The sequence below is a fragment of the Elgaria multicarinata genome, chromosome 23, assembly GCF_023053635.1.
Source record: "Elgaria multicarinata webbii isolate HBS135686 ecotype San Diego chromosome 23, rElgMul1.1.pri, whole genome shotgun sequence".
Lineage (NCBI taxonomy): Eukaryota > Metazoa > Chordata > Lepidosauria > Squamata > Anguidae > Elgaria > Elgaria multicarinata.
In genome coordinates this window covers 9,837,410-9,853,233 of record NC_086193.1, presented here as the reverse complement: position 1 = coordinate 9,853,233, position 15,824 = coordinate 9,837,410, and the positions used below count along the sequence as shown (strand labels likewise).

The 15,824-nt window shown below is 49.8% G+C and overlaps 1 protein-coding gene across 1 annotated transcript in view; it reads right to left on the bottom strand.

The window, feature by feature from the left end:
- The window catches only part of WDR18 (WD repeat domain 18), a 48,976-nt gene that overhangs the window by 30,895 nt on the left and 2,257 nt on the right, over positions 1–15,824 (bottom strand). Inside the window, exons 2-4 of the mRNA XM_063146867.1 lie at positions 13,677–13,787; positions 6,504–6,637; positions 1,001–1,142 (exon numbers count right to left, since the gene is read on the bottom strand). Of these exons, the coding sequence (XP_063002937.1) occupies positions 1,001–1,142; positions 6,504–6,637; positions 13,677–13,787 (387 nt within the window). The remainder of the gene's footprint in view (positions 1–1,000; positions 1,143–6,503; positions 6,638–13,676; positions 13,788–15,824) is intronic.

The window sequence follows — 15,824 nt, the reverse complement described above, 5'->3', positions numbered from 1 at the left end:
CTTTTTGAAATCACCTTTTCTTGTATTTTAGCCACCTGGATATTTATCTCTCTTTTGGAAAGTATGGTGAACTATTCTTGCTGCTTTTACCCTAGCCCTCCTTCATGGCTCTCCTCTGTCGCTCTCCCCCGCCCACACTTCACGTGAATGCTTTGAGGACACAGAAGAGGTGGAAAGACATCGCGACGGGCCCAGGGTCTCACCAGTGAGCTTCATGGCTGAGCGAGGATTTGAACCCAGACCTCCCTGCTGCTAACCTGACCTTCCAATCGCTACATCACAGACTGGCTGCCTCAACGATGGAGCTACGGGGCAAGGGGGAACTCCAGTACAAACGACCCTTTTTCAGCTTTACCCCCCCCCCCCCCGTCTCAACTGCAATATGGAGATCAAAGCTGGCCTACCTTGCAAGACTGCTGTGAAGATGACCCATGCATATACGGATGAGTGTTTTGAGCACTGAGGAGGCACATGGACATGTTAGTTTTGTAAAGGCGCAAGTGCGAACCACAACAATTTGTTGCAGAGTGGTCAAGGGGAGCCACGCCATTCCTGCTCTGTTCCTCTCCACTGCAAGTCATGGAGAGGAATAGAATCCTAGAAGAGTAGAGTTGGAAGGGGCCTCTAAGGCCATCCAGTCCAACCCCCTACTCAATGCAGGAATCCACCCTAAAGCATCCCTGACAGACGGTCGCCCAGCTGCCTCTTCAAGGCCTCTAGTGTGGGAGAGCCCACCGCCTCCCTAGGTCACTGGTTCCATTGTCACACCGCTCTAACCATCAGGAAGTTTTTTCTGATGATTTGCCGTACCGCTCTAACAGTCAGGAATTTTTTCCGGATATCCAGCCAGAATCTGGCTTCCGGTCACTTGAGCCCATTATTCCATGTCCTTCATTCTGGGATGGTTGAGAAGAGATCCTGGCCCTCCTCACTGGCTTGTGCTTTCCCCCTCACAAAGAAATTTTGGGCCACCTGTGCTGACTTTCACTAGCCCCCTTACCTTTGCAGTTTGGTCTAGGGAGGCTGTGGCAGCACGTGCCATAGGGCCGCCGACGCCGCAGCAGAGGTCCGTGATGGGAAGGCTGTGCCGCGACCACACGTGGCGGGGTTCGGGGCTTTGGACGTGCTCAACCTGCAGCACACTGAGAAAGGAACGGCCCTTAGCACACAGCACAGGGGAAGGAGGTCCCTGTGCCTGTCGTTAAGAGAGGAACGGTTACAGATTTAGGAGATTTGGAGTTGTCAGGTTGCCCCTCCCAAACTCAAGGGAAAAAAAAAGAGAGACACGTGAATAAAGATCATGAGGAAAACCTCCCCACCCAGAACTGACAAACAGTACCCTCTTAGAGCAATAACGCCCAAACGGCGGGTCCAGAAATACTAGAAGAAATAAATTAACTACGGGTGCAATCCTATGCATGTTTGGACAAATAAAATAAAATTAGGGCTACAACTCCCAGCATTCACCAGCCAGCACTTTTTTCCCCCATGCGAAGCAAGAACTCTGTCACTGGGCTACAGCCCCACTGATCCATGAACAGGGCCAATCCAGAAGGGGGCTGAGGCAGACCCCAGCAAGTGTGCAAGCAAACAGGGCCCCCTTGGTCAATTAGCAAGATAACCTTGCTCACAGAGAGTACGAATGAACGGTCAATTCTCCCGATGGAGGGAAGTAATGACCAGAAACCTGTCTGCTGGAACATGGGCCTGGGTCATGACTTGGCCTTGTGGTCAGCCCTATAACGAAGACTGCTACAGCCAACACAGGGCAGATGAGAGCAGCTGCCATCTCATGCCCCACACGGTTAAAAATACCGGCTGCCAGGAAGGGGCTGTCATCCTGGCCTGCTTGAACGGATGACTTTCCAAAACGACGTTCCCTTGGGCTTCTATAAAATCTGTGCTCGACAGGACAGAACATCCCTGGCAGAACAGCTTGGAGCGGAGGAGTCTCTTGCTAGTGAAGGGAACTTGGGTCTTCAACCAGATAGCCACCAGCATCCTCTTCTGGCCGGGAGCAAAAATAAGCAATTGATGACAGAGCAGTGACTCTAGCAGCAAGCGAACACCCAACACAGGTTTTACTCATCAGCTAAACTATTCCCCCTACCCCAGCTGTCCGACACTATACTGTGTAGAATTCTGATGCCAGATCTGGAAAAAGTGCAGAAAGAGGCAACTAAAATTATTAAGGGGCTGGAGCATCTCCCCTACGAGGGAAGGCGACATCAACTGGGATGGTTTAGCTTGGAAAAAAAGGAGGCTAAGAGGAGACAGGATAGAGGTGGAGAAAATGATGCACAATATGGAGAATGTGGACAGGGAGAAATTTTCCTCCCTCTCCGATAATACTAGAACCTAACGGGGTCATCCTGTGAAACTGATGGGTAGGGGATCCAGGACAAATAAAAGGAAGGACTTCACACAGTGCAGAGCTCAACTATGGCATTCACTACCACAAGATGTAGGGATGGCCACCAATTCGGATAGCTTTAGAAGGGTGGTGGTGGATAAATTCCTGGAGAAGGCTATCAATAGCTACTGGTTATCAATAGCTACTGGTTTTGTGCCACCTCCAGTATCAGAGGCAGTAAGCTTATATACACCAGTTGCTGGGAAACATGGGTGGGAGGGTGCTGTTGCACCATGTCCTGCTTGTTCCCTGGTCAACAGCTGGCTGGCCACTGTGTGAACAGAGTGCTGGACTAGATGGACCCTCGGTCTGACCCAGCCTGGCACTTCTGATGTTCTTATGTGTGGGCCTTGTCTTTCTCCCACCTGAACACCACTTTGGGGAGTTACTCTTAGGATTCTGAGAAGCTTTAGTGAGCAAGTTGGATGTTCCATTTATTTTTATAAGCAACGGTCTCATTTCTCAACTTCTCTCTGCTGGGTTGTTTCATAAATGTATTAGATTAGAAACTGGAGTTGATTTGATTGTCTCTCGCCTAGCCTGGAGTGGGTCTTGCTCGTGCGCCGAGGCTGCTTGGGGGAGAACCGCAAACCGGGTTGCCAAGGAGTTTAAAGGAAGCTCTGAAACGGGCAGATCTCCCTCTGCATATATGGAAGCCATACATTTGTCTTCTACTGTGGGCAGGCGAAGGGTTATTTAAAGGGAGATGGGAGCGGTTGCAGCAGCACCGCTGGGGAATAGAGGCAAAAGGAAGCCTTGCAGCCTGTCTGTTGTGTTTCTCAAAACCTCCTGCCTTCTTGGGAGACAATGACGAGGCCTGCTAGGTAATCCACAAAGCTTTTATTAAGCAGCGAACATCTCTTCTACCTGAAGAGAGTCTAATCTCTTGGGAACTTCCCCCTAGGCAAAACTAAGCAAATTAAGTGAGACCATTGTCCGACCAAGGAGAACAGGAAGCCCCTTCCCAAACGCCCATAACTTCAGAGAGCCTGGTGCGGAGGCAGGTTCTGGCGCAATCCTAGTCAGACGGACTTTCTCACACCTTCCTTCCGTGACGTGCGTTTCAGCTTCCGGAGGACCCTAGAATCAGCTAGCTTGCTAGGGCACACTCCTCCAGAAGAAACCTCACTTCCCACTGAGTGTGTAGGATTTGGCCTTGAGGAGATAAGCTCTGGAGAGGGTTGACTCCCAGCTGGGGAATCGCCCATGAGAGCTTCCTCCCCCACTGGTCCAGGCTGGCTGGTGTCTGGCGCGCCTCCTCTGTTTCCGAATCTGATTCTGATTGATTACCTGAAACACCTTCTTCCAAAACAGGGGCAGTAGGGTTAGACATGACACTGTCCTACCTTGCAGGGTCGAGGTGCAAACGTTTGTCGCACCAGGTTGGGGAAATCTGAGTTATGTACGTGCTGCTATACAAAGATTGGGCCTGAGAGGTCCTTGCCCCAAAGGACTTACAAGCAAAACAAAGGTATAGAAACTAGAATGGTGATCCGAAGGCTTCCTGAAAAAAGGTAGGTTTTGAGGGACTGCTTGATGGGAATTAAAGACCTGGCCGCACCGGGGGGTGGGGTGGGGTGAGGTGTTCTCTGAGGCGCTTCTAGGTACAAGGAGCAGCAATGGGAGAAAGGGTGGGGTCCTCTCAGGGAGCAGGCAGCCTCGGACGGCTGCGGGTGTTGGGGCTCAACGAGCGAAAGTTTCAGGAAGGGATGTGTCAGGGTAGAAGAACGGATGGAGGATAAGGGTGTGCAAGGCCAGTGAAGGTGTTGAAGGTAAGGACTAGAAGCTTGCTCAGATTCTGGGAATGGACAGGAACCTAAGAACATCAGAAGAGCCTTGCTAGATCACGCCGAGGGTCCATCTAGTCCAGCGCTCTGTTCACACAGTGGCCAACCAGCTATTGACCAGGGACCCACAAACAGGACACGATGCAACAGCGCCCTCCCACCCATGTTCCCCAGCAACTGGTGTACATAAGCACGCTGCCTTGAATACTGGAGGTAGCACATCACCATCAGGGCTAGTAGCCATGGACAGCCTTCTCCTCCTCCTCCTCCTCCAGGAATTTATCCATCCCTCTTTGAAAGCCATCCAAAATCGTGGCTGTGAAGGACAGGGGTGCAAATCCATGCCTTTAACTTTGCTGTTGCTGCGGGCTTGTAAAATCTGCCCCTATGTATGATCTATGGTCTGTTGTTTCAAACTGGCTGTGCCAGGTTCTGGTGGCTACCAGCCAAGGTCATCTCTGCCTCGAGTCAGTTTAACTCCCACCGGCACCTGGAGATGATCAGGGCGGTGGACAAACTAAAGGAATTCAGCTGTGGGGAAAAAGAGGTGGCCTGGCCCCTATGGAAGGGGGTGAGCAAAAGCCCAGGAAGGGCACTAGCTGGTTTGCTAAGGTCATGGGACAGGGGGTCCCAAAAAGAGATAATAAAAAGCTCTATGAAGAAGGCCCTCCACCTTCCTTGGTGGTGCGTGCCTATGTCAAGTGGGAAGGTCAGGTCCATGGCAACCAGGAGGGGGTTGCCCGGAGTTAGAAAGGTTTTTTATGTTTTAACGTGTGTGGGTATTCTGGAGAAGGCCAGCCGTTGTTTCGGCTGGGTGTGGGGACATATGATTGCTCCTTGGGGTAACAGCTAAGTATTAGAGCTTTCCCTCACCTTCTTTCCTCACTCCCCCTTTTCCACATAGAATCATAGAATAGCAGAGTTGGAAGGGGTCTACAAGGCCATCTAGTCCAACCACCTGCTCAATGCAGGAATCCACCCTAAAGCATCCCTGACAGATGGTTGTCCAGCTGCCTCTAGTGTGGGAGAGCCCACCACCTCCCTCGGTAACTGGTTCCATTGTCATACTGCTCTAACCGTCAGGAAGTTTTTCCTGATGTCCAGCTGGAATCTGGCTTCCTTTAACTTGAGCCCGTTATTCCGTGTCCTGCACTCTGGGAGGATCGAGAAGAGATCCTGGCCCTCCTCTGCGTGACAACCTTTTAAGTATTTGAAGAGTGTTATCATGTCTCCCCTCAATCTTCTCTTCTCCAGGCTAAACATGCCCAGTTCTTTCAGTCTCTCTTCATAGGGCTTTGTTTCCAGACCCCTGATCATCCTGGTTGCCCTCTTCTGAACACGCTCCAGCTTGTCTGCATCCTTCTTGAATTGTGGAGCCCAGAACTGGACACAATACTCTAGATGAGGCCTAACCAGGGCCAAATAGAGAGGAACCAGTACCTCACGCGATTTGGAAGCTAGACTTCTATGAATGCAGCCCAAAATAGCATTTGCCTTTCTTGCAGCCCTATCGCACTGTTGGCTCATATTCAGCTTGTGATCTACAACAATTCCAAGATCTTTCTCGTTTGTAGTATTGCTGAGCCAAGTATCCCCCATCTTGTAACTGTGCCTTTGGTTTCTATTTCCTAAATGTAGGACTTGGCATTTATCCCTATTAAATTTCATCCTGTTGTTTTCAGGCCAGCACTCCAGCCTATCAAGATCACTTTGAAGTTTGTTTCTGTCTTCCAGGGTATTAGCTATCCCACCCAATTTTGTGTCATCTGCAAATCTGATCAGCGTTCCCTGCACCTCCTCGTCCAAATCATTAATAAAAATGTTGAAGAGCACTGGGCCCAGGACTGAGCCCTGCGGTACCCCAGGGTCTCCCCTTCCCCCTATTCTTTCCTTTTTAAGAGGCTGTTTTACTGACCAAGGCCTTACGTGTCAGTTTTAGCGATTGCAATAAAATTGCTTTGGTCCCTAAATGTGAGTCTGTGCGTTATTCCCTTGAATATCTGGCTCGTCCCGGTTGTGGACAAGGCAGGGAGGTGGGTTACTTGGGAGTTCAGGTGTGGTCCAGGAGCCTACCTTGCAGGGTTGCCAGGTGGACCCTGACTTCCGTTACAGTGGCCATCCCTACATCTTGTGGTAGTGAGTTCCACAGTTTAGGTATGTGCTGTATGAAGGAGGACTATTTTGAATCTATTAAATTTTTGGCTCTAGAGGACATGCCCAGTCTGACAGGTGGATTGAATGCAGAGGCGCTGACTTGTTGTGAGTATGCGGAGGAAGGAGGAGGAGGCGGCTCCAATTCATACCTGTAAAGGTTCCACACGATGACGAGGCTGTCCTTGGCGCCCGACAGGAAGTGGCTGCTGTCATCTGTGAAGGCCAGGCAGGAGAGGTCCTGGTAGTGTCGGTTCAGGATGGCAAGCAGATTCCCGCTAGACACCTGAGGCCAGCAATTGCCGTGGGGAGAGAAGTGAAAGAAGAGAAGAAATTAAGTACTCCAGATGCTCTGGCACGCACCAGGCAATCACACTGGCTCAGCTGCAGCAAGATGGAGTAGCACAAACACTTAAACTGTTGTACATCACAAGCTGAATATGAGCCAACAGTGTGATGCGGCAGCAAAAAAGGAAATGTTATCTTGGGCTGCGTTAATAGAAGTCTAGATTCCAAATCGCGTGAGATACTGGTTCCCCTCTATTCAGCACTGGTTAGGCCTCATTTTGAGTACTGTGTCCAGTTCTGGGCACCACACTTCAAGAAGGACGCAGACAAGCTGGGTGGGGTTCAGAAGAGGGCAATGAGGGTGATCCGGGGTCTGGAAATAAAGCCCTATGAGGAGAGACTGAAAGAACTGGGCATGTTTTGCCTGGAGAAGATTGAGGGGAGACGTGATAGCACTCCTCAAATACTTGAAAGGTTGTCACACAGAGGAGGGCCAGGACCTCTTCTCGGTCATCCCAGAGTGCAGGACACGGAATAATGGGCTCAAGTTACATATTCTGGCTGGACATCAGGAAAAACGTCCTGACTGTTAGAGCACTATGAAAAAGCATCAGGAAAAACGTCCTGACTGTTAGAGCAGTACGAAAAAGCATCAGGAAAAACATCCTAACTGTTAGAGCAGTACGACAATGGAAGCAATAACCTAGGGAGGCAGCTGGTCTCCCACCCTAGAGGCCTTCAAGAGGTAGCTGGTCAGGGATGCGTTAAGGCGGATTGCTGCACTGAGCAGGGGGTTGGACCCCATGGCCTTATAGGCCCCTTCCAACTCTACTATTCTGGGATTCTACCAAAAAAACCCAAATCCAAACTCCCAATAATTGATACGAAGTTCACAAGCCGCTGTACAGTAATACCTTTATGAGGACCATCCAAACATCCTAAATTCTGAGATTTGTAGACTCAGAAGGGACCTTGGGGGGGTCACCCAGCCCAACTCGAGGCAGGATACAACGACAGCAGCCCTGATAGATGGCCACTGTGAAGCTTCTGAGATCTCCAGAACAATTCATCCCTCCATTTCTCTTCCCTCATGTGTGCCTGCCTTTTTAGTTCCTTAGCCTGATGGGAGGGACATCCTCTCTCTCTCTCTCTCCCTCTCTCTTTTTTAATTTATACGAGCCGCTTTGGGAGTCAAAAAGCTGGATAAAAATGTAGATCGATGATCTTCAAGTTCTGGTCTTGCTCTAAAACGCTGTGCTTCTCAACGGCAGCAGGCTGAGAGGGCAGGGAGGGTGGGGAACTGCTGGCCGTCTCTCCTTTCCCTCGGATGACAAGGCCAGATGGAAGGGATGCGGATGGAGGCGCGTCTGGGTGGGAGAAGAGCCCAATGGCAGACAGTCCTGGCCAGGCTGACGCTATCTCGCCTTTCTGTCGGACGCAGCCAGGTGGAATGGGTGCTGATGGAGGCAGTTGTGGCAGGGAAGAGCTGCTGGATGCAGCCACGCCGATGTAGGAGGGCTCGCCTCCGACGATGCAGCCAGGTGGAAGGGCTGCTGACGTCAGCCGCCGCGGGAGGGAAGGGGCGGGCGAACGGAGGAGGCCCGGCAGCTTCACCTGGCCCTCCGATGCAGCTGAGCGGAATGTCTGCTGATGGAGGCAGTTCTCAGAACGGACACGTGGCACAGATAACCAACTGCCGGCGAGCAATAGTGACTGGGGCATTGCTTCCGTGCGGGTTGGATGTGATGAGAACAACCGAGGAACGCTGCTGAATCAGAACCAAGGCCTCTCTGGTCCGGCATTCTGTCCACACAGTGGCCAACCAGCTGCCCCAAGGGAAAGCCCACAAGCGGGACGTCTGTCAGGGATGCTTTGAGGTGGATTCCTGGACGGGGTAGGGGGTTGGACTTGATGGCCTTATAGGCCCCTTCCAACTCTACTATTCTATGATCCTATAAATGCAACAGTACCCTCCCACCCATGTTCCCCAACAACTGGTGTATATAGGACTAGAAGCATCGATAGCTTTCCCCTTCAGGAATTTTGTCTCCCCTGCATTTAAAACCACGCAAACTGACGCCTGTTGCTACATCTTGTGGTAGCAAATTCCACTAACTGGGTGCTGCGTGAAGGAGTCCTTCCTTTTGTCTGTCCTGAATCTCCTACCATACAGCTTCATGGGATGGGTTCTAATATGAGAGAGAATCAGAGAATAGCAGAGTTGGAAGGGGCCTACGAGGCCATCGAGTCCAACCCCCTGCTCAATGCAGGAATCCACCCTAAAGCATCCCTGACAGAGGGTTGTCCAGCTACCTCTTGAAGGCCTCTAGTGTGGGAGAGCCCACAACCTCCCTAGGTCACTGGTTCCATTGTCATACCGTTCTAACAGGCAGGAAGTTTTTCCTGATCATAGAATCATAGAAAAGCAGAGTTGGAAGGGGCCTACGAGGCCATCGAGTCCAACCCCCTGCTCAATGCAGGAATCCACCCTAAAGCATCCCTGACAGATGGTTGTCCAGCTGCCTCTTGAAGGCCTCTAGTGTGGGAGAGCCCACCACCTCCCTAGGTAACTGATTCCATTGTCGTACTGCTCTAACAGTCAGGAAGTTTTTCCTGATGTCCAGAAGGAATCTGGCTTCCTGTAACTTGAGAAACCTCTATCCACTTTACTTTTTATTATTGCATTTATCTCCTGCCTTTTTTCCTCCAAGGAACCCAAAGCAGCGTACGTAATCCTCCTCCTCTCTGCTTCTATGCTCAGAACAACAACCCTGCGAGGTGGGTCGGGCTGAGAGACTGTGTCTGGCCTACAGTCACCCAGTGGGTTTTCACGGCCGAGTGGGAACTAGAACTCGGATCTCCCGACTCCCAGTCCAACACTTTCGCCACTACGCCACACTGGACCTCCACACCACCCAAAATTTTATGTGTGCTCTGCTCCTACCTGCAGGATCGGGTTCAGGAAATGGTATGGACATGTGTGCTCTGCTCGTCCCCACGGCACTTGGTGCCCCACACGTTTCCATCTTAGCCCCCCACCCTGGCTCTTCAACATGGGTACGGAGCTGCTGAGTGAAATCATCAAAGACTTGGAATAAGGCAACAAATCTTTTAACAGTAACAGCAGCAGCAACAACGCACTTGGCTTCTGCTGGAAATTAGATGGCTGCTCCCCCCGCCCGCCTTTATGTTTGCAATTTTGGGTTGGTATGAAATCTAAACCGACAGAGACAGAGTTACAGCCGTCACTCCAACTCCAGAGCCCCTGCAGAAGGAGAACAAAAATATTCAAGCAGCTCTAAGCCACGGTTTAAGCCTCGGTCTTCTACTCAGAGAGGCTTTTTTGGCAAAGAGCAGGGTCGAAACGCTCGAACGAAGCAAACGGACGGTTTATTACATATTTGGCAGCTCGCATTCGGTTTGTGTTGTAAATTATGATAGAAGAAGTCCTGGTTTGGCGCACGGCTGCGTCTGAAGTGAATCCACTGGGCCGGTTCGCACAACTGCGGCACGGTGAACACGCCACGGAGGTTTATTTCCCCTCGCCCACGGGTTATTTGAGGGTTGCTGCCCCCTTGAATGAGCCCTGCCGCACAGATCCGGATGACGTGGCAAGCTGAGCCAGCGAGGGCAATGAAGGAAATGTGTCCGGCACGTGCCGGGAAGTTAATAAGCCACCGTGGCTTGTTAACTGCGCTGCAATAGTGTGAACTGGGCCGGTGTCTGCTGCTGTATTCTACTGTAGCAAAAAAAAATCATTCTGATAGCCCCTGAATGCACTGGCACCGTGGCTTGTTAACTGCACTGCAATAGTGTGAACTGGGCCGGTGTCTGCTTTGTCCCGAAAAGACGACAGGGATTTTGGCCGTCCCTCGCCTTGCCACAAATAGATCTGCAGCCGTTCCGGTACTGAGGGAGACGGTGGGGGGAAGCAGCCATTCCTCCAGCGCTGCTGAAAGACTGCTTAATCCACCACCCTTTCCTCTTTCCTGATTATATGTAAGCTGCTTTGGAAGCATTTTTGAGAGCCAGTGTGGTGCAGCAGCTAAAGTGTAGGACTGGGAGTCGTGAGATCTGGGTTTGAGTCCCCCCTCGGCCATGGAAACCCACTGGGTGACTTTAGGCCATTCACAGACTCTCAGCCCAGCCTACCTCACAGGGTTGTTGTGAGGATAAAATGGAGAGGAGGAGGAGGATTATGTACGACGCCTTGGGAAAAAAGGTGGGATATAAATGCAATCAATCATTTTTGGCTGAGGGGCAGGAAAAAAAATGCTTTAACTAGGGTGACCCTATGGGAAAAAAGACAGGGCTGCTGTATCTTTAACAGTTGTATAAGAAAGGAGAATTTCAGCAGGTGTCATTTGTATGCATGCAGCACCGGGTGAAATTCCCTCTTCATCACAACAGTCAAAGCTGCAGGAGCCCTGCCCTCTTTTGTAGAATGACCAGATAGAAAAGAGGGCAGGGCTCCTGCAGCTTTGACTGTTGTGATGAAGAGGGCATTTCACCAGCTGCTGCGTGCATACAAATGATCCCTGCTGAAATCCCCTTCTCTATACAACTGTGAAAGATACTGTCCTCATTTCCACAGGGTCACCCTACTTTAACTAAATAAGTAAAACAAACAAATATATCTGAGGGGGTAAAGGAAGGATTTGGGTTCACAGTAATCCTAAAACAATGCCAGGGTAGGGCCAACGTCACTGCCTTCCTGACTGGCAGCCACACATGCCTCTTTTGCCAAGAGCGTGGACGCCCTTCAATGATGTCAATCGTTGAAGAGACAATCAAATCAACTCCAGTTTCCAATCTAATACATTTATGAAATAAACAATGTGGGAGTAAACCTTTTTCAGTTAACATATAAATTTGGACTGCAGATTGTAGGTAGAAGGAAAAGGAAAGGAACCTCTCGTGCAAGCACTGAGTCATTACTGACTCTTGGAGGGATGCCAGCTTTCACTGACGTTTTCTCGGCAGGCCTTATAGCGTGGTTTGCCGTTGCCTTCCCCGGCCATTATTACCTTTCCCTCAGCTAACTGGGTACTCGTTTTACCGACCTCGGGAAGATGGAAGGCTGAGTCGACCCAAGCCGGCTGCCTGAAACCAGCTTCCGCTGGGATCGAACTCAGGCCATGGGGAGATTTCAGCTGCAGAAACTGCTGCTTTAAAACACTTCTTATCCCTTCACTTATTTTTCTCAATGGGCAGGTAGTGTCCTCGATTATGTCTATGTTCCCAGAAGAAGTGCCCATTTATTTTCTGGTATAATAGTAAACCAGAGGGAAGACAGTGACCATCAGCCTATAGCACTGAAAATAGCCGCTAAATCCAATATGAGGAAAGCGTCCCCTACAGATCATTGATTAGCACAGAATCTGGAAATACAGGGAGAGAGGAGACTGAAATGGCAAAAAGTTTAAGTAGATAAACTCAAAGGTTTTCAAAACTCAGCACTAGGCATATCTCTACAAAATATAATCTTAGCTCCTGACTCCAATATAGAACTAGTATTGAAAGCATTTCAGTCCTTCTGTGATAGCATGAGGCCTCACTTAAAAATGGATGCAAGTTCAAACTAGCTAAAGCCCATGAAGTAATTATGGTTTGACAAAGAGTGCAACTTACTAAGAATCAAACTGAGGAGTCAGCTGTGGGGAGTGCACGCTGTGGCCCATCAGGAAGCACAATACACAACGTTAAAACTCAGACGCGACTACAAAAAACTAATTTCAGCCCCAAAAAATCACAGTTCCAGAAATAAGGACACTCAAAGACGGAGTTGGAATTATTTCAAAACGGCTGTAAACAAACACAAACCCTCTTTTTCCCTGGGATATAAATGAGAGAGCTGCTTCTGGGAGGAAGCGTGCGCTTCCCTCATTAACCCCGGGGTGAAAAGGTTGCTGGAAGCGAAAAGGCCTGTCTGCTGTGTACGGCAGCCTCAAAGCAACACCCGAAGGAGAAAACACACACACACACAGAAAGCAGCATCAGCAGTCCTGGGAGGCTCTGCTTTTGGATTATTCATCCTTCTTTTCCCCATCCTGCTTCAATGTGCAGGAGATTTGTGCATGTGTGTGTGTGTATGGGGAGGGGGGGAACCCTTAGAGAACAGGCTGTGAAAGAAGGAAGAAAAGGAACCCACAGCTAAGTGGAGCATAACCCTGAAGAGAGATGTGAAGGCAAGGGGAAAAAAGCTGGAAAAATTCGGGGGGGGGGGCGCCTTCCCCCCCGCAAGCCTTTTTTGTTTTTTTCTGGAAAAAAAATGGATTATGGAACGTTTTATTTTAGCATGATGAATACGTTGTTTAAGACATAAATAATTTTCTTTGTTACTAATATCGATGGTTTCTTAAATTGTTTTTTTTTTTGCCTGCTCCTCATAAACTGGCAAAACCAAAGAGGTTCCTTACAGTATTTGGGGGGAGGGAGAAAAACGTCTCCCGATCCACCTTCTCCACTCTTATCCTGTCTCCCCTCAGCCTCCTTTTTTTCCAAGCTGAACGTCCCAGCTGTTGTCACCTTCCTTCCTAGGGGAGATGCTCCAGCCCCCTGGATCATATCAGTTGCCTTTTTCTACACATTTTTCCAGCTCCATAATATCATTTTTTTTTTATGTGCGGTGACTAGAACTGTACCCAGTAGTCTACGTGTCTGCGCTACGCCTGACTGAAGAAGCCCTGAAATACAGCAGTTGCTCAGGAGCTAAAAAGCTTCCTCATCTAGGGGGCACACGGTGCTCCAAGAATCTGCTTTTCCTCCACCTTCTCCTTCGCATCGAAAACAACATCAGTAGCATGAATTGCTATGAAGACGGTGACACTTCCGCCCTCTTGTGGCAAGGCCTTGAGCTGAGCCTCCATAAAATTATGCTTCCAATATCTCGTTATTTGCAGTGGGGAGAGAGATGGTCATCACTTCAGCAGGCTTGAACCCAGCTCACTGGCTAGAGGGGAGAAAAAGACAGCAACCCAGTTCCCTAATTTCTTAAACCTTTAAGCCATCTCTTGCACGAGTGTCCGAGGACTTACCTCCCAGAGGTAGATGCTTTCGGCGATACCTGCCAGGACGTAGAGACCGTTGGGAGCAGCTGTCAGGCAAGTCACTAGGCCCGGGCATATTATCTTCTGCTGGAGCTGATCCTAGAGACAGAAGAAGAGGAAGGTTGTGGTAGGATTCACTTGACCTAGTATAGTCTCAACGGGGGGATTGGGGGGACGGAGACACACCTGGAAGATGTCTGAAATATGCGGGAGGGGGGGAAGGGGAGACCATGTGAGCTTCACTGCAAAGGGAAGAGCACATGGTTTGAATGCAGAAGATTCCGAGTTTAGTTCCTGGAGAAGAGAAGACTGAAGGGAGACATTGATAGCACTCTTCAAGGACTTGAAAGGTTGTCCCACAGAGGAAGGCCAGGATCTCCTCTTATCAATCCAGAGTGCAGGGCACGGAAGAATGGGCTCAAGTTACAGGAAGCCAGATTCCAGCTGAGCATCAGGAAAATCTTCCTGACTGTTTGAGCAGTATGACAAAACATCAGGAAAAATGTCCTGTTAGAGCAGTACGACAATGGAACCTAGGGAGGTGGTGGGCTCTCCCACACTAGAGGCCTTCAAGAGGCAGCTGGACAAGCATCTGTCAGGGTTGCTTTAGGGTGGATTCCTGCATTCAGCAGGGAGTTGGACTCAAGGGCCTTGTAGGCCCCTTCCAATTCTACTTTTCTATGATGCCCCGTTAAAAAGGGACTAAGAAGACAGGAGAGACCTCTCTCTGTCTCAGATTCTGGAGAGCTATTGTTATTCAGTCCTGAGCTACATGGCGCCAAAGAAAGATTGGAAAAGGCCTTGAAATCAAAACTGCCCACACACAAACACACACACACTTTACAACAGTAAACTAGATTCCAGAAGAAGAGGCAGAAGACGATATACAGCCGCCCAGAAAAGAGAGATGAGATGAACAGTGCTTCATACTCTGCCTGGCTGCTTAAACGGCTTTGTTTTTAATTCTTTCAGCAGAACAGAATAGGAGCAAAAGAGCAGCCGGGAAATTCTGGAGCATGGGAGGAAAGATAATTCTATCTATGGTTCTTTGAAATTGTAGCAGTATAAGGCTCTAGCTATATTAAAGTCCTGACCCTGGAAATCGAAATCAAGCTACACTCTCTGGCTCTGTTAAGAAGAGCCCTGCTGGATCAGACCAAGGGTCCATCTAGTCCAGCACTCTGTTCACACAGTGGCCGACCATCTGTCAACCAGGGACCAACAAAGCAGGACATGGTACAACAGCACTCTCCCACCCATGTTCCCCAGCAACTGGTGCACCCAGGCTTCCTGCCTAGAATACTGGAGATAGCACACAACCATCAAGGCTAGTATCCATGGATAGCCTTTGCCTCCAGGAATTGATCCAACCCCCTTTTAAAGCCATCCAGATTGGTGGCCATCACTACATCTTGTGGTAGTGAGTTCCATAATTTAACTGTGCACTGTGTGAAGAAGCCCTTCCTTTTATTTGTCCTGGATCTCCCACCCATCAGTTTCATGGGATGACCCCCTTGGGTTCTAGTATTTTGAGAGTGGGAGAAAAATGTCTCCCTATCCGCATTCTCCATTCCAGGCATAATTTTGTACAGACAACACGTTTCTCAACAGGGTTTTTCAAACTCCACGGTGGAGTTTTTACGCCACCGTTGAGAAATGCGTTGTCTGGAGGGAAAACTCCACCTCAGGGAGGAGGGTTTTTGTTGTCGTCAAAAACACTACACACAGAATACCCACGCTGTGCAGAGGAGAGTTCCTGCACAACTGTTGTGTTCTGTGCTGTGCAGCGGGCTCCGTGGAGTTTCCCGTTGTGTTGAGTTAACTTTTCAGACTGACTACAGAGTTCCCTGGCAAGAGCGGCAAAAGGAGCGAGTGCCGCTGTAGGAGAGCCAACGGGTTTGGGGTGGTTTTGCAGCAATGGCTGATGGGATACTGTTGGGAGGGCCGGGGGAGAAGAGAGGTTGGAGGAACTGTCAATCAAACGATGTGATGGAATTTACTCAACTGCACGGCAGCCCATAGTCACACAACGGTGGAGTCAGAACATGTTGTGTTCTAGAAACTCAACCGCTGAGCGGAGTTTTCACACTGCGTAGAGAAACGTGTTGTCTGAACTGAGCCTCTCTCTCTCTCTCT